At 35.3% G+C, this 23590-nt stretch overlaps 1 protein-coding gene across 2 annotated transcripts in view; it reads right to left on the bottom strand.

The window, feature by feature from the left end:
* The window catches only part of LOC134839383 (anillin-like), an 87315-nt gene that overhangs the window by 53350 nt on the left and 10375 nt on the right, over positions 1-23590 (bottom strand). Inside the window, exons 4-8 of one of the 2 annotated variants that reach the window (XM_063854913.1) lie at positions 15025-15251; positions 11552-11737; positions 8995-9146; positions 3168-3312; positions 624-802 (exon numbers count right to left, since the gene is read on the bottom strand). In XM_063854913.1, coding sequence (XP_063710983.1) covers positions 624-802; positions 3168-3312; positions 8995-9146; positions 11552-11737; positions 15025-15251 — 889 coding nt within the window. The remainder of the gene's footprint in view (positions 1-623; positions 803-3167; positions 3313-8994; positions 9147-11551; positions 11738-15024; positions 15252-23590) is intronic. The other variant, XM_063854914.1, reaches the window with a different exon arrangement.

The following is a 23590-nucleotide window of genomic DNA, read 5'->3' as shown; positions in this document are numbered from 1 at the left end:
GAATGAATTTACAGAAATAGCTGAACTAAATTACTTCGAAATAAAGATGCTAATTTGAGTAACCTGATTTCGCTCTAACGATTTTTTTGGCTTTTCATGCTTTAATTTCGCCAGTGGAAATTTTTTAAAAAAAATTAGGGATTTTATATATTTTGCAAAAAATGACGTATGGCTGATATGGTTTTTCATTTGTTATTTAGTGCTTAAACAACCCTAAAACCAAGCTGGATTGTAATAAGTTATCTAAAAATCTAACTGGCTGTAAAATTGTGACTTCCTTAAAAATTTTCTATTTTTTTTTCGGAATCTCATTCCATAACTCAAAAAGACCTCCTTATCATTACACATCTTTCTTTGTGATACCAAAAATATTGGCCCGAAACATAGGACTAGGCTATAGATCCTTTCCTAAATGTGGGTAGCCGGAAACATAAACTGATTTCTGCTTTTCAAAGCAGTATTTTGAATTTAACGGCACTGTCAAATTATAATTATTCTAGTCTCCAAAAAATAGTTTCAAAAAATTTATGTTCCGATTCAATGATCCCAGCGCAATTGAATCAGATCATTATAAACAAGCTAATTGCGTGGTTTCGCTTTTCTAGACCGAGCAAGTTTCGAACCTGAGTGCGGTCAGTTCGTTTTTCAGCGCCTCCTGTCGTGCATGTGAGAGAAGCAGTACCCTCTCAGCCTCAATTTGCTCCTCTGAGTTCTTGCAGCTGTTCCTGGTCTCCGCTATGTTAAGAGCCCTACTCACTTGCTGAATGATCTTCTGCTGTGCCTCTATTTCATCCATTAGCACCTTAACATATTCAATTTCAGTATCGAGCATTACTCCAAAACAGAGTTAGTTCTCAAGGCAGACCGCTAAAATAGTCTTGCTTCGCGCACAATCAGCATGTAAATTTAGAGGTTTAGCAATGATTAGATTGTTAAAACAATTATAGATCTCAAGCTAATCTACTTTCATTTACGAAAGCTAAGGAAATAGCTTCATTCCGTTTGAATTAAAATTGTTTCTGTCAAAAACTAAGAGCCTGAGCACGCGCTGTAATTCAAACGCAGCATCACTGATTGGATGATTTGATTAAAACACAAGTCTGCTCGTATCAGGGAAAAACCACGAACTTTCTCTCTGTGGCGTCTAAATATATTGTGGTTCAAATTTCGGGAAATTTTCCAAACCATCAGCCAACCAGCAATGAAAGACTTTAAAACAACTCAAAGAAAAAAAAAGTTCTTTTTTGAAACTTTCGATTTTATAAATTCACTTGGAATAATATGAGCCGCATTAATTCTACGTATTTGCTAAGCGTTCTGAGAAAATTGCAATTTCGGCGCTCATTATTTATCCATAAGCAAAAAATATTGCAGTATTTAAACCTCGATAACTGCACAAAAAACTATCAGAGGTGAAAAACCGAAATTGGTCTGAATAAAAAACAACACTCCAAGCTCCGTCACTTTCGTCGATTGCTTTGTCAAACTGATTGAGCCAGCCAACTGATAGTTGGAAAAGAGTTTTAAAAGTTTTCAAGAAAAAATGTAAGCCCTTAAAGCTCTTTGAATTTGACGAATATTTTATGGTTGGCCCTTCTTTGAGAAAACTGAATCAATAGGTAAAGTTCTTTTTACTTGGTTAGCTGATAATTAAATTCCATTTTTGAAAATAAATGTCGATAACGTTTTTCGTGACCTTTACGTTTTTGCTGTTCGAAAGTGGAGTTTGCCTTCCTTTCAACTAAGGAAATGAAGTGAACTTAAAAAAATTAGAATTCAAACCGCAAAAATCAAAATTGAGCGAGAACAAATTTTATGACTTTTTCCTGAAAAAAAGAGCAAAAAACCACCGAAACCTACGTAAGAGCACTCAATACGTTCATTACTCTTGACCGAAAATAACCAAAAAAATTGCATGTAGTTCTTAAGCAGGGGCACAACAGCGGTCAGGGGAGCAGTGGTGAAGTGGTTACGTCTCCGCCTCTCAATCGAAAGGTCGGATGTTCGAGGCCCACCATGATCCGTGCTCGTTGCTTGAGGGTGAGGCAACATTACCCAGCCCAGAAAAATAACCAAAAAAATTGCATGTAGTTCTTAAGCAGGGGCACAACAGCGGTTCGCCGTGATGAGCTGTACAGCTCGTATGTTGGTCCTATCCCTCGTGGATAAATGATCTTAAAAATACTAGTTTAACCAATTTGGTCAAATGTCAAAATAAGCATTATTTAACCAATTAATATTAACTAGTACATAAGCTATTTAGGAATGCATTCGGAGCCTAAGTAAAGCATCAATGATTTTTTCCAAGCACTCCAAAGATTTAATTAGTCGCGTTCCTTCAATCTGAACGAGTGCGTAAAATATCTTTTATTGAGCTCAAGCTCTCAACTACTCTACTTCTGGACATCGAAAAACAGCTTCAGGCTATGGCTCTGCTGTTTAAAGAGGAACGATGCTGAAGAAGAAAATTGAGTGGAAAGAGACGACTTTATTACACTTTATTTACCTCTATCCCGCCAAAATGTCTCTGAAATATGAAAATAGCTTCAGGGAAATTCCAGCTTTCAATTTTAATGTTGCAATAAAAAAAGAACAAAATCTACTTCTCTTCAACGCGTGTTTCAGATTCGTTTCCATCTAATGTTGATATTTGAATAACCATTTTTTCATTTGAAAGTCGGATTGGCAAGTAAATTAAATTACATAGAAAAGGCGATTGGCGCAAAAATTTATGTCATTATGTAATTGATACGCATTTACATGAGGAACTAAAAAAAACTTTAGCGACCCTTCTATCATAAACGTCTCCACCCCAACCATTAAGCATTTAAGCAGACGGAGGAGAGCAAATTCTCCGTCGCAGAAGAAACGAAAGTTATTGCACTTAATCAGAACTCAGTGTTCAAAAATCTGAAACGGAACGCGAAAATTCAGTCAGAATTTTGGACCTACAAATTTCATGCATCTTTTCAGAAAGCTTTAACTGAACGAAAATCAATTGTCTCGCATATTCAAGGGTTGAAATCAAATTATTTTGAAAAACAATTAAACCGATATTCATGACTATTCGAATAATTTCTAGTGCTTGGTAAATTTTCCGCTATTTGGTTCTTCTGATATGAGATTGGTGCGTGACAATGACGTTTAAATGTATAATAACTACAAACCGATGCAGTGACAGCAGCTGCTTGTTCTGATCCCTCCGAGACCAGAGTGCAGTCCACATCTGACACGTCATACTCCCCACCAAGTCCTCCTGAGCTAGAATGGATTGTTGAGTCCCCACTATTGGCACAAGTAGAACTAGCCGACCTTAAAAAAGCAAAATTTCAAAACATAGCAAACAGAATCTTGGGGAAAACTACATGTACTCAAAAACGAAAAAACATAGCCAACAGACAGTTGGAAAAGAGACAATGAATGCAATTAAATTAAAAAACAGACCCGAATCAACGGTACAGCATATAAGAATTTTAAACCTAGTAATGAATTTCCACCTGTAGCAAAATCATCATCATCATCATCACATATGTTATTTCGACACCAATTTCTTGAATTCAAAGGTGTTTGAGTTTAATTAAAAACCAGTTTTGTCGTATAAATAATCAGTCGCTCTGCTAAAGATGAGTTCGTTTCTGTCAATAGCCGTACCCACTCTAAAATGAGCTGGGATTTAAACAGAAAATGTTCTTTGAAGATGGTTAAAAATCGGACCCGCTCTAAAATGAGCTGGGCGTTTCATCGTCGTCGCCTTCTTTGCCTTCGTTTCACAGCCATTGGATTTTCTATGCTTCTGAAGGCGTCATAAAAGTCCTTAGCAAGTTCGCGCACGCCATTTGCTGTGGGGTGAAGTCCATCTGCGCAAACATGCCTCCGATAGCTGAACTTTACAGTTTTAAAGAGCGGGATTTTATACCATGCCGTTAGATTTCTGTAGCATTTATTCACTCTCCTGATAAGAGAGCGTTCACCTTCCCGGCTAATAAGTGACATGACGCCAACTTCGAAATTGCAGTCAAGGAGTCTAAAAATAGCACTCTCCATCTCCTCGGCTACTTCAGTCGCTCCCAATGACTGGCGCCCTGAACGGTCAAACAGGTTGTTTGTTCCTCCCATTATGAGCACTGTTTGTACATCCAAGTTTTTCATATCATTGAGAACCTGATCGCTACAAAGGGTTGAGAGAGTTCCACCAGGGCACAAAACTGTCACTGAATCTGGCAGAAAAATCCCATAAACTAGCGATGATCCCAAAACAGCATATGTCACTCTCTTGATCTTATCAGAGCTCAATATTATCCGTCTTTTGGGGAGAAACCTGGTTTCAACATGAACATTTCTTAGACGCAAGGTTTCGTTTAGCTTTTGAATTCCAACCTTTCTAGTTTCAGTCATTTTAGCAACCTTTAACTGAAACAAGTCTCATAGTAATACTGGTTAAACAAATACGTTTTCAACTGTTTACGAAATTCAGTTTCATTTGGTAGTTTAAGGTTACATGGTAAACTATTCCAATGGTGTGCGGCAGCAAATCTAAACGTCCTTCTTCCATAGTTCGTGTTAACCAGTGGTTTCTTAATGACCATGGTCCTTTCACTGAAACGGGAGGAACTTTTTTGTAGTGAAAAATATTTACTCAGATAAGACGGAACGATTTGAGGATTGAAAATGCATTTGTGTACGATTGTCAAGACTTTAAAAATCACTCGAGATTTTATGGGCAACCAATGTAGATCATGTAGATAAGGAGTAATACTCGTTGACTTCTTCAAACCGAAAACAAATCTGCAGGCACTATTTTGGACTTTTTGCAACTTGTAGAGCAGATAATTTGGTAAGCTCGAGTACAAGCTATTGCAGTAGTCTAATCGACTTAAGACTAGCATTCTTGCCAACATATTTCTATTTTCAAAATCAAGGTAGAAACGTATGCTGTATAGTTTCCGGAGACTGTGGTAACTGGCGCCACACACGGAATCGATCTGTTTTTTCAATGACAAGGATCGGTCAATGAGGCAACCTAAAGACTTCACAGAGTTTTCTGTTGATTTCATCAGCTTAACCGTTGAATTTCCAATGAGTATTGAACCGTTTGTTAGACCTTTTGACTTACTAGTGGCTAGGTTAATTACTTGGCTTTTTGATTCATTTAACATAAGCCCCATGGACGAAAACCAGTTCAAAATAATAACCAGAGATCTTTCTATTTCTGCTACTTCACTCTCATTTTTAATTTCACAGTATAAAGTAGTATCATCGGCATACACTTGGTATGAAAATTTAGTTGAGCCAATAATATCGTTCAATGGTGTCAGGTAGATTGAGAACAGGAGGGGTCCCAGAAGAGAACCTTGAGGCACTCCAAATTCGAGTTCTTGAGAATTCGATAAAACATCATTGATAGCAACAATTTGAGTCCGATTCTCTAGATAGGAAAGAATTAGATCCACTGCATCATTCGTCATTCCAATCCGATTTTTCATGATCTTTCTCAATGTTTTATGATCAATGGTATCAAATGCAGCTGAAAGGTCAAGGGCTATCAAAAGGACCTGTCTCTTGTTGTCGAGACTAGTCAGTAGATCATCTGTAGTTTTTAGCAGAGCCGTTTCAGTTGAAAAATGCTTCCTGTAAGCAGATTGGTGTTCATATAGAAGATTATAGGAGCTAAGGTATTGATCGAGCTGTTTATATAAAATTCTTTCAAAAACTTTACTGATAAACATCAGATTCGCTATTGGTCTATAAGAATTTAAAACGTTTTGGTCAAGTTTGTGGTCTTTAAAGAGAGGAGTTATCACCGCTCTCTTGAGACACTTTGGAAATTTGGACTGATCGATGCAATTGTTTATCATAATGATGGAATAATCTTTCCACGAGTGTGCGATTCTTTTCATATCTATAGTTTTCAGTATATCTTCTCGTGAGTTCGCGTTTGAAACCATTCTTACTGCTTCTTCTAGTTCATCTATAGTCACATATTGGAATTGGAAAGAAGAAACTGCAGTGAAAGCAAAGAGTGGCGGCGAGATGCCATTACTTTTCACATTTGCCACTAAATTTCTAACCTTCTGAATGAAAAATTGGTTGAAGTTTTCAGCTAATTCATAATCACTGGAGTATATCAGTGGTAGAACGTTTTGTTGTTTTTCTCCAGCAAGGCGTTTCAATTCACGAAACTTGAGCGAATGGCTATTTGAAAGCTCAAAGCGCCTGGAAAAATATATCAATTTCTTCTCTCTAAACAGATCTTTACATTTCTTTAAATACTCCTTGAAAGCTGTTTCGTTTTCTAATCCAGGATTTACACGCATTACGCGTTCTAATTTTCTACGTTTTCGTTTTACGTCTGCTAACTCTTTATCGTAAAAATTACAAAATCGGTTTTTGACAACTTTGGTCTTAGTTGGCACATAATCAGTTTTCAGCAGCTGCAAAATTTCGATAAAATTCTCCGCCATCTCGTTCGGGTCACTGGTGTTCAGATTCAAGATTAAACTCTGATCTATTTCCGTCTCTAAATGTTTCCAGTCTGTATTGTTCCAATCATAAATAGTCAATCTGGTTTTATCCTTCCGTTGAATTGCGATTTCATAAGTGAACGTCAATAGATGGTGATCAGAGTATTCAACGTGCTCATTTCTAACGGGTGAGCACAATTCCGGGTTTGAACAAATTATGAGGTCTAGAATTTTCCCGTATTCGTGAGTTGCTTTCTTAACAATCTGTTCTAGGTTATATTCCAGTAGAATCGAACAAAATGTATTGGATTTGGCACAACGTCTGTTTTCTAGATCCAAATTAAAATCACCCAGGAGGAGAATTTGGGTTTCAATTGATGAAGCAAGAATATTTTCAGTCAATTCATTAAAAAACTCGTTATAATTTCCACTCGGCGGTCTATATATTGCTGCAATTGTTATTTTGACTTTTCTAGTCACGACCGTAATTACCAAGAATTCACCATCGTCCGAGAGATGGCTTAAAATTCTTTCACCCTGTAGTTCTTCGCGAGAAATTATGGCAACACCTCCACCTATTTTAGCCGTTCGTGAAACATGATGGTATCGATATTCATTTGAAGAGTCTATGCACTGATTTAGAATATATTCCGTATCCGGCTTAAGCCAGGTTTCAGTTATGATCAAGATATCAACTTGTTCTATAGCCAATATGCTCTGTATTTGATTTACTTTTTTCGCTAGAGAACGTATATTAATTACACCAACTTTCATAGCATTCGATTGAGACTCGGGTTTTTTATTTGATTTTAGTCAGTCGCTTTTCAAAGTTCTGAGCCAGGTTCTGGCTTCTGCATCAAGATAGTACCTGTTAATTACAACATTTTCCGGCCAAGAATTAGGTTGATCAATGATTGTTGCATGTTCGCCGTCAAATACACAGTGGAAACTTTTGTGGCGAGAATTTTCCTTTGTTATTTCCCTGATATGATTCAGAGGAAATCCTTTACTTTGACACCATGCGACTATATCACTTTCATCATTTGTCTGTTTAATTCTTCCAACATAGAGATGGCGTCGTGGTGGTGGCTTTTCTACACCTTTGAGTGCTTCTGTTACCACTTCTCCCGTAATTAGTAGTTTCTTTGGTCTGCGGTCATTTCTATCTTTGGAGCCTTTTCGCTTCGTAACCCTCGAGCTACCAGCTTCTGAGGATACACTTTCACGAGCATTTCTGATGAATGCCGAAGAATTCAGATTAAACTTCGCTGCCCCAGCATAATTGGTTTTGTTCTTTTCAATTATACTACTTGGTTCACGATATTGCTTCAGCGATAGCAGCTCAGACTTTAATTCGTGTACATCTTGCGCCATAGTCTTTATTGAGAACAGTTCTTGTCGCAGTTCTCGTCGCAGTTCAAAAGGGGGATATAGTTAAAGATATCCGATTTCTGTTCGACAAGTTTGTTTGTGACAAACAAAACATATTGAACCTCTATTACGTATTAAACTTAACAATTTTTATCGTATAGTTAAAGCTAGTTTATCATGTAGTCAAAGACTAGAGTATTTAAAGTCATTAAGCTAACTGCAAAACTCTGGCTGTATTTATTTCAATTTAAACATCTATAAAAATACGATTGGCACAGATTTCGTCCTACTACAGATTTCGTCCTATTTATTTATTTAATAGATTTCGTCCCATACCCAACATCCTAACATCCCATATCCAAATTGGTGGGACGAAATCTGTTGAAATTAAAATGGGACGGAATCTGTCATGGGACGAAATCTGTCACAGCCAAATATACATTGACTTAGAAAAAACTCCAAAATTGGGTAAAAAAATTTAAACATCATCCACGCAATCCTCCTTAAAAGACATACCGCAGAAATTTCCTCCTCATTCATTCATTCATTTGAGAATTAAACCTTTACAAATTGTGCATTTCGTAAAAAAAAATATAATATTTGGATTAACTTCTGACATAGAAACTTTTGACTTGGAAACTTAAACTAATATGTACTTTACGTTTTTTTCGCGTCAATGCTATTTAAGTAATTGGAAAGCGTAGTTTGCCTTTAAATTAGTCAATAATATTGAACTGAACTCAAATCAAAATTCAAAACACAAAGTAAATTTGAGCGTGAACAAATTTCAAATGTTCTCCTCAAAACCAACAAAAACCATATTACCTAAATAAGTTATAAATCACTTTGTTCAGTACATTTAAAAGCCTCCTGGTACTGCAGGAGGAGGGGTACTACTATGATAGACCTGCTTTTAATATATATTTTTTTCCGACTTGGGTAGAAAAAAGTGAATTCGCGGCTTGCTGGTGTAAATACATTGACTTAAGTGCGAGCAACAGTTACAGGAAACTCGAAGTTCTAAAAAAGGAAATCAAAAAATGAAAACATATTGATCGCTGCAACAATCTGTACTAGTTGCGCAGAAATTGGTTTCTCTTGTTAACATTGTAGAACACTATCCATGATTGTTAGTTGAGAAAATCAAAATGAACATATTCACCTAATGGTGCTGTAGGTACAGTTATTGTCCCTTTCGTTAACCAAATCTCGACAAGTCTTCGATTCAAACTGCTGTGATGTCGACGTCGGTAACTTCTTGAACGACTGACGCTCATTTTCAGCAGTTGCTGTCAGTCTTGGCAAAGACAAGAACTGAAACAATAAAAACCCTGCATATCAAGAAACCATATTTGAACCGAGATAACCCAACTCAGGCTGGTAATCCACAAGTAGACACTATATGACCAATACAATTCAAATAAAGAATATTATGTAATAAAACCCGGACTCTTAACTTCTAATTTTATCACCGTTAAAAACCAAAATTTATTTATGGATTAAAAGCAAAGTAATAACTTTTTATACCGGTCTATTAATAAATACAAGGTGCCCAGCTTACTTCAGCTCGAAATATGTCCTTTAAGATCTTTCCATCTTTGGAGAAAAAATTGAACCTTTCATAAATCAATTTTCTGCACAACAAAGGACAAGCTTTGAGCTCTTACGCAGAATGAAATTTAGGAAAGAAACAATTTCTGGTATTTCTTAAGTTAAGATTAAACTAGATAATGACTTCCGCTTAAGAATCCTATTTGCAGTTACAACACACGCCCAGCAGGATAAAATTCATGCAATCGCACTTCCTATTAGATATGCAACAGATAGCTTCTATCAAAAAACTTGATATGAATAGTCACACGAACTTCAAAAACACCTTAAAATGTTGCGATTAGGGCAACCAAGTGGTGGAAAGGGGCTAAATTGGCGGAGTTTCTTCGATGTGGCGTAAAAATGAAATGGTGAAATCAGATTTTTGTGCTGTTTATCATACATTTCGGAGCAAAATATTATCCAGAAAACAGAAGAATAAGCAGAGTAGAGAAAATAACACAGAAATTTTTGAACTTTTGAAGGTTTTGATTCTCAAAATGGCGCTAAGAAATCATAAAACTAATTTTAATCTAGTAAAACTATAATAAGCATAAATAAGCTATTGTAAGCCTCCAATTTCATCTTATTAGCTCGAAATTGGACCAAAAATCAAAAATTTTAAACCGGTTTTTCTCGACAGAAAAATTTTCGAATCGCGTCTGAAAGGGCTTTATTATGATATAAAACTCAAATCATTCCTATAATTTCTGTGGTACCTGCTTTTGCGTGAAAAAAAAAACCCACATGAAAAAAAGTTCCTCCAAATTTTGCAAATGGTCGGAACAATTACGAATGCATTAATTTTAGCATGGAGCTCTTTAGTTTTTCTAGACTATTGATTGGTTGAATAGGACATAGCACTAATTAAACGTTATTTATTTTGACCCCTTCATCTCTTAGAGGGTCACTTTAGGCTTATTTTACGACATCCATTACTGCCATCTCGAAAATTTTCCAAACTTTCAATATTATTAAGAGATTTGACAAAAGTTTCTGCGACGCAGGCAAACTTTAGAGAAAAAAGAACGAGCCAAAAATGACGTTTGAAGAAATTTTATAGAAGTAATTTTTTGGCGCGCGCTCTCCACTTATAACTTGAGGATCTTTTCCATACCCACCACGTTCGAATTTCAGTTTTGGAAGGCTAAAAAAAGCATTGTCTTTATGAAAAGAAAACTGCACGATGAGCGAACAAACTATTTCGAACAGAATAAATTTGTTCTTGTTGTTGTAGTTGCCTCGTCGAGGGGCAGCGCATAAAGTTTCGTCATTTTGGTCAGATTTCGTTAGAAATGGTCTTCATTTTCTTTTAGATTGGGTTGCGCGTTAGTTCAGTATTTCTTCAGACAAGGTTGAGTTTTCAGTTTGGGTTAGTTTTCAGCACTTCCAGTGAAAATTTGTTATTTGCGTCGTGTCGTCCAAGTCCCACACTGCAGCACCCGTAGGTGTGCCTCTGGGTAGAAGGGGACTCGATTCCAATAATTCAGACGTCAAGTGATTCTGGTTCCGACGCCTGTTTCGGTGAATCACCAAGCCCTCAAACGGGGAAAGGATGGCGAACGGGGAAAGGATATGTGCGGAACACCAGACAGAGGAACGGTTTTGGTTTCCTAGCCGAAGCTATGAGCCAGTATTCAGTCATCGGGAGCGAGCTCGACTGATGTGCTTGGAGGCAGAACCAATCTGAGGAAGGCCGAAGCCTCGACAGGATTGGACCAGAGTGAAAGACTAGTGAGTGTAGTTGGGTTTAGGGGACATTGAAAGAGGTGGTTGGTATCGTAATTCGGCTTAATAATCTGTTGAGCAAACAAAACTGCATTTCATATAATGTGAGGAAACTTATAAAGGGATACTTTCATATTAACATGGGAGGTAGTATTCCTCATGCCAGAAGGGGCTGCCAATTGCAATTGAGCATTCAAAACCTCATAGAAGTCGCAAAAATAACAAAGAATTTATACTGATCCAGGGCAATTAGCTGAGTACCAAAAAGATAATGCAATCCCACCGATGTTTGCTTGCCAGTAACCCCTATCCTCCCCAGATCGCCTGGCACTTATTGGCGCAAGAGCTCCCATCGCTATGGAAGACAGTTTTCAAAATCATAATTCTATCCGACCTCTTACCTCACTTGATGTAGATGCATACTCGGATTCGTCTTCGTAGCTTTTATTTCCCAGCCTTGACTGTGCCCCAATGTATGGTCGGGACACCCAGTCATTAACTGTCGCTTCTGTAGTCTCGGATGACGTCGAGTCCATCTCCGATCTCCTTGAGAAGTTAAGTTTGCTGTAGATACTATCATTCGTTTCCTAAAACAGACAAAATCTACATCGCATCTTCGCTACAATAGACGTATCCCTGCAAAGTGTCCCTACAAAACCCAATTGAAGTGTCCCAGCAAAACCCATTTGTGGGAGAGGGGCCCAAAATTAGACTACTTTTAAGCTAATAGCAATATATTAAATAAACAAGAACTGCTCGGCTATTTTCAAGACCTTGTCGAACTTAATTAACAAAAAGCATACGCGTGATTTATTTTTGTTTCAAGTGTCATCAAGATAATGAACTGAATGAAGGTTGAGGCACAAAAATAATTTAAACTAGGACTTGCAGGTTCTTGGATTCCCCTACTTCACACTTGTACTGAATATTATGGCTGGGCTTTTGATTTATTTTAAACTCAAGTCGTGTTCAGGGCAGACCGATCAAATAAATACAGTTCGAATTCGTTAAACTGCAAACCGTGTTCAGACAGTTCAGACCAAGACAATTGGCTGAAATGTCAGGGCACCGCTGCAAACGCGCCATTTAAAATTCGAACAACTCTCAACAAAACTAATCTTGCATAAAAGTGCGAGACAATCTAGCATATAAGATATGCATACATAAGAGTCATTGCTTAAGACTTATTGCTTGAGATTAACTTTTGCATTATAATTTTTCAGTCGCCCGTAAAATCCAGTGACACTTTTTGCATTTTGCCACCCACCCGCACATATTCATCAAGTGGCTTTTTAAGGTTAAAAATCAGTAAAAAATATAAAATGCTCTTTTCTAATGTAAAATGTCTTTTTATTAATGTGTTAAATTTATGATATTGCGTCAATCGGAAGTCCCATTCCAAAAGTAATTCAAAATGACCTCAAAATTTCCGCTATTGAGTTCTCAATGTAATCTACCAAATAGCATTCTAAATGGAATATGAATACTTCAGCTTCCTCTGCCCACGTCATCTACTGAGACTATTATCTTTCGACAATAGCATTTACAAAAATCAAAAAAGCTTTAGCACTAGAAAATCTGTTAATTCTATTCTAGTACAATCTTTTTTGATGATGTCAGTTCCAATAAGACTTTTTATGCAAAAAGGAAGACAAAAAACGTTTTCCTTTAAGGGTTTTAGTGATCAAGATTGAGGCATCTAATTGGTCTTATTAATTTCATACACGAATCAAATTTTAACGCTTAAAACTTGATAGTATCAGCCTAAAATTCATACTTTTGTCGATATCTCTTTTAGTAAAAATTATTGGAGACCATATAAAGGGCAGTCGGAACAATCAGGGCTTTACCCTGAGACGAGCAGTCTTGTTTGTAGAGCAAAGAATTGCATGGACCAAATATCATGCCTCAATTCAATCTGGAACAATTTCTAAGACGGATAAAATCTCCGCTTACGCCTTAATAGCACAAAATATATCGCTCGCAAATTATCCAAATTGACAGTTTTTGACATTTTTTTTCAAAAATGATCACAGGTGAAATATCTTTTAAAATTTGAGCTCAAGACAACAATACCTTTCCGATAATATCTAAAAAATCTGCCAGAAGTGGCTCGTTAAAAAGCCTAAAATTGTTTGGAGAAAAGAATCATCCCGAGCACAAATAGTCTTTCACTTTCTCCGAGAGTCGGAACAATCAACACAAATTTTTGGATTTTTCTCTCAAAAACATTTCAAAACAGGGAAATTCACGACGGCAGGTGACAGAGCATCCATTACACCCGTCCGGAAATCTTTCGGCTGCGGTTGTATTTTTCAGCGATGTTTAGTTTATTAATCTTAAACTTTGCTTGCTGCTCTTTGGTTCAAAAAACAGACAGAACATACAACAAATTTTTTTGGAAATTTTTCCAACAAATTGCGACTTGCAACTTTTGACGGATTTTGTCAATTCAATCTGAAAGATAGAGAATTTTTAATATCCAAATTTAAAATAAAACAGTTTATGAATAAACTTTATCTCAATTTTCGCTAAGTAATGGGAGTTTCAATATTGCCAACTTTGGAAATTTAATAAGCGCTAAAAACCGGTTTTTTGTTTATCAGTTTTCAATTCCAATTCCAGCAGTCCTTTGCAGGGGCGCCCAAAAAATCCAGTAGTCCTTTAATATTCTGATGTCCACTTTGGGGAAAAATATAATTTCAAAAAACTTCCCCACCCGCTATAAGATGAGTTTGAGTTTTTGAAGTCATTTTCCCGGTGACTATCAAAGTTTTGAAGGTCAAGTTTATTTCTGCCTGCTGGGTAGATGCGTTTTCTACTCGATTAGTTCGTCTAAAATAGCGGTTTTGTAAACTTTCTTTAATTTGCAAAATCTGAACTGCTACCCAAACAGAATTACAAAACTAGCAGATCGCAAATAAATGATTTTCAAACATTGCCAGATTAAAGAATAATTTTTTTTAAAAAAAACTAATTTTACCAGATAAAATTTAAGAAAAATTGATAAATTTAAATTTGGTTTATTTTTACCGACTGCTTTATATTTTTTTCTGCTAATTTTCACCACAGTTCACAGCAAAAACTATTCAGCGAATAAGAACTTACTGATTCTGATTGGTTGAAAGTTTTCCATCATTCGGTCGCTCTATCATGAGAATATCCCCCCACGCAATCGCTCACGTAATTTTAAGATGGGGATTATTATGAACAAGCCGAAAAACTCACAAGCCCAAGCTAAAAACATAGACAACAGATAGTTGCGAAAGTATCAATGAACGCAAATAAACTTTAAAAAAAACTTCACCAGAATATAAATGGCTTTAAGCTCTTTGAATTTTAATAACTAATTTTTCCCACTAGGAAATCTAAAAGCTAAAATCCACGTTCTAATCTTGAAGCCGTTCTCGCTTTTTTGCGCCATTTCCGTTATCTTGAAAAAAAATGGCGAAAATGATGAATTCAAACGATTTTTCGTAATAACGACTAGTGACTAAGCGGTGTCAATTACCGATGTCCAAATCCTTTCGCGCAAGTAGAGGTATTTGAAAATAACATTTGTAGGGGTTAAGTGTGTTTTTATATTGCAGCACTTTCAGCCGCGGTTCGAATTTCGAAAAAGGTCTCTCTACAGAGAGAAAGTCACTGGTCTGGACTTCTCAGCTCTTTAGGTTAATATAGTATGTTTTTTTTCTGCTAATCTACACTGATCACCCCAATCTGATTGTATAATTTTTTGACATTCGCTCAGCCATTATCAATTAATTTCACAAGCTGAATTGTTCAACCCTCCCAAGACCCAAGAAAACAGTTGAAAATATTATATTCTGTGGTACTTGCACAGCAACTGAATATATTTCATAATGGAAATCACCTCTAGCTTCGAGTTGGAGGTATAAGCGAAGTGTGAAGGGAACACTTGATCCTTCATGGCAGATGCTGAGCAGCTGTAGTTAGAAAATGAGTCTGAGGTCGCACTTTTGATGTCCAGTTCAGAATTGAACTCCACTCGTCTGCCTCCTCCCATTAGCTCATCACCTTCATCCTCCAAAACTGACGACTTCACCGACAGATGTCCACTTGCAGTAGTTAATGCTGAATCTAGGCAAGTGGTTTTTGAAAGGTTAGAAAAATAAATCTACGAAAAAACCACATTCCCATAATGGTACCTACTAAACAATTTGATCTCCTATATGAAAAAAGTAATTCAGCGAGATCGTTTTTTGTTTTACATGCAATTTCCCTCTACAAAGGGTACTTTTTAGTGGAAAAGAAAATATATAGTCATATTGAAGAAGCGACCTTTAAATTCTTCATTTTTGAACGTTCCGTGACGAGCATTTGTTATTCCTACCACACATTGGAACTTTGGATACACATTTTCACACAAAGGCGAAAAGCGATTTTGCGCCACTTGCGAAAATCGCAAAAAACATTGTTGACAAAACGCCGAAAGCCTCAAAGTTTGAAAAAAAATGGAAGAAACCGATAAAAAATTATCGCTCTCAAAAATTTCATATCTCAATTTGGCTCGGATGAAATCAATTTTGAGGAACAAAAATGTCGAGAAAGACAAATTCCAGCGTAAAAGTAGCGTAGAAAAGTTTACAAAGCGGTAACATAGCCGACAAAATTGGGGTGGACACTGGTTGAGACGAAAAAAAAAACAAAAACTCATGCTGTAGAAAAAATTGAATTATAATGTATTTTAGAATGCAAATCAATTATGATAATGAAAAATTCGAATACTCTTACAAAGAGATGAAGAAAGCTTCGTACCACTTGCGATACAGCACAAATAGCATTGCTAGCTAGTAGCCAAAAAATTGAAAGAAAATCAATTAAGTCGAAAAACCACAACTATTAAAATTTAAAAATTTGCCTCGAATTAAGTCCAACTTGAGAAAAACACGTCCAACAATACACTCACTGATCTGAACGAAATATTCAAAAAATATCGAGAGGCAACTAGGCCGAAACAATTTGGATAAACTCCAGCCGAAACCAAAACTGTTGTCAATAAAATTTTTGAATATCCTGAAAAAGTACACTTTTACACTCCCCATCTGGAACACACAGAAGGATAACAATCTACTTTTACCTTCATGGCGCAAAATGAGGTCACAAAGCCAATTAACCATTAGCCGAATCATTTGAGGCCAAATAAAGTTTTAGCGAAAAAAAACATAACAAAACAGCAAATAACAAAAAAAAATAACTTTACAAGTTACTAACACATAACAAAAACACTTTCAATGTTTCAATTATATAGAACACTGCTACAGCACGATGCGAATCCGAGATGCGGCAAAAAAGCCGACAAACAAGAAACGACATTTTTTTGAATGCACAGTAATTACTGTTTGGTAAGAATGTTTGAAAAAAGAATGTTTCCTGGTTGATTAAAACAGGCCAAATAGGATTTTTAAACTGGATGAAAAAAAACTCGATGAACCAAAATATTCGTATGACTCGAAATTATTAGTGGCCCAGTCAAAGCTGAAGCTATCTGTTTGATATTTTTGAAATTTGATATACTGATGCGGTATGAAATGGGAAACTAAAAATTGGACTTTGCCCAAAACTTAAGTTGACTGAAAATTTTTGAGAAATTGGAATCTTCCCAAAGACATAACAATTTTCTGACAAAAATTAAGGAGTAGCTGCTTCTGTAGCAACGATAATTCGCAATCGGTTCTTTCGATTGAACCTGTCATCTCAAATTTGATAGAGTAGTTTCTACGAAAAGTCAAAAAGTTTCTAAAAAACGGTCAAAAATTCGAAAATTTGACTTTCCGCAAAAACACATTTTTCTGCAAAAAGGTCAAAACCAATTACGCAGAGAAGTTTCTCAAAACCAGGTTCTTCCATTGAACCCAAAAACTTAACATAAAAATGGCAGGGTAGTTTTCGAAAAGTCAAAAAGCTTCCAAAACGGTCAATAAACCTAAATTTGACTTTTCCGCGAAGCATACCTTCAGCGTAGAAAAATTTTGTTGTAGCAGCTTATGCAAAAGAAAAGAAAATTCAACCTTTAATTTCGATTGAACGCAAGAATTCAAGATTTGGGAGAGTAATTTTTGAGAAAAGTCAAGAAGAATAAAAAAAAAGTCACATGGTCAATTATCTGACAATCACGATTGGCAGAGCTTTCTGAGAAAAAATTTGAGCGCAGCAACTTATGCAGATATGCTTCATGCAAACCATTCAACTCATTGACTCCAAATTTTAAATTTGAAAGAGTAGTTTTTGATAAAAACGAATAACAAAAAACATGAGTCAATAATCCCCCGTTAGAAATTTCGAAAGCTGTAGACAGAGGGTTAAAGTAAAACCAGACTTCAATAGTATGCAGGCACGGAAAGGAGTAAGCGGTCTTCCCATAGATACAATTTTTTTTAAAACGAGTATCTAACGAACTTAAACTTTTGCAAAAAAAAAACATTTCGAAAGCGTCTCAAAAAAAATTAAAAATCCCAAACCCACACATTTTCATTATATCTGATTTTGCCGAACAAAAAAATGTGGGCCTTTTAAACTAACAAAAATGGGCTAAGCAAGCCGATAAAAAATCAGCCGAAACCGTGTAATCAAAACAATCTTTAAAAAAAATCAAAATCAGACTTGGTAAAAAGACAAATTTAAGATTTTTCAATTATACTAGAGAAAATATATTTAAGACCAAAACCAAATCCATGCTTTACAAAGTAGGAAGATAAAATAAAATACCCGATAATATCAATGCCATTTCTAAAAACGGAAAATGAAACGACAGAAACAGGGCCGAAAATCACGATCCCGAAAAAAAAAAACACTTTTTTCAAGATATTTTTCGTTGGAAAAAGCATAATTTCAAGGTATTGAATTGATTGAAAAGTGAATGATCGAAATTTACTCAACTATTTATAACCTAGATAAAATTAATTTAAATTTTCAGAAATTGTGCATGTCTTGAAATTGACCATCCCTACAAAATTGACAAAGTTATTTATGAGGAAAACGTCTAGTAACCGATTGCATTACCCTTGCTTATCACAAGGGTAAAACATAGCCGATCGAAGATTGGAAAAGAGTAATGAACGCAAGTAAACGTTTGTAAAAACACTGATTTTCTTGAAAAAATCTCAACTTTCGAAATTCAAAGAAAAAAAAATAGATGCCCTTTTCTGCTATTTAAAATTTTTTATTACTAGTGCAGCAAGATGCTAGTTGGACGTTTACAATTTTTTGTGTACTTGAACGACAACAAAAACCCAATTTACAAGCAGACAATGTTTTCAGGACAGATATGGCTTTACTTTTGTGACAGATAAACTTTGTTTAACCAAATATCAATAGCAGATTTGGCCAAAGAAAAACTCTATGTTAATGCCCCGATTTTATACTTGAACAGATATATGTAAACATGACCAAATTTCGTCCAATTACGGCTATTGGAAAACTGCATCGACCTTGTCGTAGAAAAATTTGAAAGGGTGGACGATGCACTCAATGCGATTTACGGTAACAACTATCAGGGTGACTCTTTTATTGACCAGTCTAACCATAATTGCAGCTCATACTTCATATCTAAATTGTGCACTTTGTCAAATTTTCTCAACTCAGACTCTTCTGCCCATTGAGGAACACAGTTAAGGAAATAATAATACAAGGTCCAATAAATTCAAGGAAACTGAAAACTGACACTTCATGTACTTTTTACAAAACAAGTTACTGATGACTCTTTGGTTAAACAGCCCATTTTAGACCGGTGAAGTGAATGTAAAAAATGAAAGAGGTTTTTGAAGCTGAACTTGACAGCAATTTTTCCTCCCTGTCCACTATGCGATTGAAGAACGAACTTATTCATTAAACCAGAATAAAAATAATTACCAAACAAATGATTCGAATAAGAAACAATTACAAAAAAAACGTTTCTTCTATTTCTCATGAGGCCTTTATGTTTAGTCGCATTAAATTACATTAGTAACATATCATTAAAATAATTAGTAAATTATCTGGACAAAACGATAAAACTTGAAATTTAAGACGCTTTTTTTAATCAAATTGGCTGACATTAGACAAAAATGACGAAGAAAAAACCTACTCAGACTTTTAGCAGAACTAGTATGAGGCAGTTTTGGGAAATTCGGGGGTTAAAATGTTACCCAAAACGGATCAGTTTTGATTTTTTTAGTCAATCCAAAATTACGCCAAAACAATCCAAAATTATTCCAATCCAAAATAGCCAAAAGATATTATACAAAACACCAATCTTTTATTTTAAAATTTTATTAGCCGTTTTGCGCACATTTTGATCAAAACGCGTTTGAAATTTCAAGTTTCATTCTTTTGTCCGGTTAATTTTATTCAGTCGTGTATTATCTAAGCTTCTGTGTAGCAGGAAATTCAAACCTTATCTTTTTACCTTCGACAAATGTTACTTGATAAATGGAATTTAGGATAACAATGCGTCTACCCATCCACCACAACCCACCCTCCCCATTTTTTACCAAACTTGAACCTTGACTGTTTTTTAGACGACCAGGCGATCTTCACTTCTCTTAGTGCCTTATGCTCCAATATATTACAAATTTGCAATCCAGTTTTCTTATGATTACCTTCGACCGTGGATTTTGATAAGTTTACCTTGTATAGATTTTTTACAATTCCCTTAAGCATTTCAAGCAATATACACATTGGAGATAATTTTTTCTTTTCTCTTTTCATTATAAAATAATCCCTGAAACAGACAATTCTTCTTTTTGTTTATATTACAAATCATTTAATTTACCATTGTAAAAACCGCCACCAATTAAGATTTTCAGTATTTTTATAAAAAAAGCTGGCAACAAAACAGGAAAATAAGTATATTTTTTTCTACAGCCCCTTAAGCCCTCCTATATAATCTGCTGGGCTATGAAACAACTACTCGTTCAGCAAAAGAATCAAAACAAAATTACACAAAAAATTAACCTTTAATTGAAAGAAAAAAACAGACCGTTAATACAAAAAGAGTATCCCTTAAAGACTCCCTTTTTGAGAAAATTCTTATTTGTTAAATCTAAACATGTCTGCCTTTTATTTATACTTTTTAGTATTGTTCAACAAAAAAATAATTGAACCTTAACTGAAGATAGTTGTTTCAATAACCGTGGTCGACATTCCTGAGAGGCGAGCAATCATCTTAGAAGGTATTGCAAACGGTAATCATAGACCAAAAACAGTTGGATCAATGAACACTATTTCAATTGTCTTACAAAGCTTGAGGATCAGTGAACACTAATTTGTTTTTCAAGTCTTTTCATATGTCTTTCAAGGTGTTTCATATATCAATTTCTCACAAGGCGAAGCGGAACTTCAAACCACTTAGGATAAAATTTTAAAAAATAAATCGAAAAAAATGAAAAATGTTGAGAAAAAACTAGGTGAACCAACATTTTCGGATTTCTCGATAAAAGCACACTATGGGCCCATCTAAAGCTGGCGGTACTGGTTGGATAATTTTTGAATTTGTTTTACTGATGCGCGATGAAATGGATAATTTCAAAATTTGAACTTTGCCCAAAACCCTAATTGTTTCTCTACTAAAATAAGTTTAGATTGAACCCAAAAAACCCGTGGTTGGAAAATTGTATTCGAGAAGTCGAAAAGTTTTTTTAAAAAAAACGATAAAGTCGAAGGCCATAACCATAACTTTTCGTTGAAAAAATTGGCATGTAGCCGCTGATGCAGCGGACCTTTTCACGACGCATACTCTCTATTGAATACAAAACCTCAGATTTGAGAGGGTAGCTTTTGTTGAAAAAAGACGGAATTTGAAGAAACAATCAAAAACTTAACTTTTCCGAGGATCATAACTCTTTGCCCAAAAAAAAGAAACTGAAAAAGATTTGATAAGATATCACTCAATTTCTTAAGACTGTTCTTTGTGATAAACAGTTTTGCATTAAACAATCAACTACGAGGCTATATATCACTTTCTGTTGTACTGAGGGCTAGCTCAGAGCAGGGTTCAACGGGATAAGATGATAACCAAGCTCTAATTACTTTTAAAACTTTTGTTCATTATGGAAAACCAAGCGAGGATTAAGCTAATACACACATCTTTAAGATGCCATCATTAACTTCTAAAACGTGAATTAGAACGCTTAGATTCGTTCCCCACAGTAGTGGGTCTTTGTGAAACATGGTTACATGAAGACGACCCTTTAGATTTATAAAACCTACTGATGAATACCACAAAATCTTTACAGGTAACAGGCGAGGAAAACAAGGCGGGCTCAGTGCGTCATTTGTGATTGAAGGCAGCCACGTAGATAGACACACAATCGAAGGTGATATTGCAACCGTGGTTATTTATTTGAGCGACAAAAAGATCAACATTTAATCTGCATTTTGTACCGCCCTACATCACTTCTAATTGATTATTGCTAACGAGGAAAAAAACATCCTCTTCTGCGGGAACATTAAGGTTGATATTCCTGATCAGCATTCAAAATCAGCGATCGATTATTCAAAGATCTTGCCATCTTTTGGACTCGGTTCCAAACTCAATCCTAACCATACCTGCAAGTATTACCTCATCAAGCGTTGATCACAATTTTCATAAACTTTTTGAGATAGTGGCAACAGTTCAGTTTAAATCACGTGCTCACTATGCAATGAAAAAAGACTTTGATATTGAGTCATTTAAGAAAAAAAACTGAAAACATTACTAAACGAAAGTTTTTGATTGTTTTAAATGCGACAACATTGATTGCAAGCTCTCATATCTATTAAATCGTACATTATCCAATCAAAAAAAAATCTCTTTTAAATCAATGATGAACTCCATTCTCGAGGTTTTTGATAAAAAAAAAAGCCACATGGAAAAAATTAACATCAAAAAAAGAAAGTCATGGATGAATTGTAACAAAAGCCTTTGCAACGAACGCGAGAGACTAGTAAAAGATATATTTAAAACCATCAAAAAAATTTATTGCAGTATAAAAATTCAAGAGCCCAAATTGTCCGATTTATCAGAGCAAAATGACAAAAACACATGCCTATTTGCATTTCTCTGCTTTTAATGAATTTTGCCATCACTAATTTTGCAATAGAAATTAAAGAATCATGAACGAATACTGAGAAATATTAAATTTCTTAACCACAAATCATCTAGTGGCCATGATGGCATAAGTAATAAGATGAATAAATTATGTGCCGAGCTAAAAAAAAAACAATCCAGTAGCTGATTTGTTTAATCAAATGTTTGACTCTGGAAAAACTCCCGATGTGTGCAAAATATCCAAAGCTTTACCTTTTCAGGTTTTCTCACGAGGACCCAAAAAACTTCAGACCAATAAAACTGCTTTCATCATAAAGCAAAAACTATCGAAAAGATGCTTTTCAATAGTTGTTTTTTGAAATCTGTTAATAAACTTAAGACATGCAGCACAACCAATTGTATTCAGGAAAAATCAATTATATAACCACGCTATCATTACAGAAATTATTCGATCATGCAAACACTCGAAAAACAAAGAAATGACTTGTTTTATGGATTTCCTAAAAAATTATTTGACATCATTGATCATACAATTCTGATGAAAAGCTAGAATACTATGGCTTTCGTGGCCAATGCTACAGTCTAAAACAATCATATTTAACTAATCGTTTTCAATACGTATCTTTAAATGAATAAAGTCGAATATGCTACAGATGAAATCCGAAGTTCAACAGGGCTCTAAACTTGGACCGCTCCTAATTCTACAATACATAAAACACTTTCTATACATTCAGAAAAAAAACTACATTCAAAAACCGGAATCCCAACTTTCCATAATTTCAAAATTCAAAAAAACTATGAGATCAATTGCGTCAAAATTATTGATCAGTTGTCTATGAATTCTGTAACAAAGGAGATGCACGAAGTCTCGTGAATCAAAAATTCATAATTTACAACTAGTAAGAACAAATCGGCTGCACAGGTCAATCAGCCAGAAGATAAAAAATTTTACAAGAATTTATGCTCAAACAAACTTCTACTAGACAATTTGAAACAATTGAAGATAAACGAAACTAATAAGTACAGATACAAACTAAGAACTGGCACCTTATAGATAATTCGGATTAAGATGGAATCATTTTTCCACACAGAGGCGAAGTTGAACTTCTCATGCACAAGCAAAAATATGACCAATAACGCTACTGGGAAAAACTGAGTGAGCAACTTTGTGTCTACAAAATTTCTTATATGACGCACGCCAATTATAGGTCTACGTCTACATAAATGCTAAGTGACGGAAGCAAATTAAGACGCATTAGCAGTACCAGTCAATTTGAAAAAAAAAAACAAAAAAATTACCGTCTAAAATGCCTCAATTTATAGAGCCGACGCCTTTTAACTAGTATACGAAAGAATTCATTAAAAACATCTGACCCTCCCCAGGTTCGAACCCTCTTGTTTTGTTGCGGCT

The sequence above is a fragment of the Symsagittifera roscoffensis genome, chromosome 2 (genome assembly GCF_963678635.1).
Source record: "Symsagittifera roscoffensis chromosome 2, txSymRosc1.1, whole genome shotgun sequence".
In the NCBI taxonomy this organism is placed as follows: Eukaryota; Metazoa; Xenacoelomorpha; order Acoela; family Convolutidae; genus Symsagittifera; species Symsagittifera roscoffensis.
Note: the sequence above shows the minus strand (reverse complement) of the source record. Positions and strands in the feature narration are given on the sequence as shown.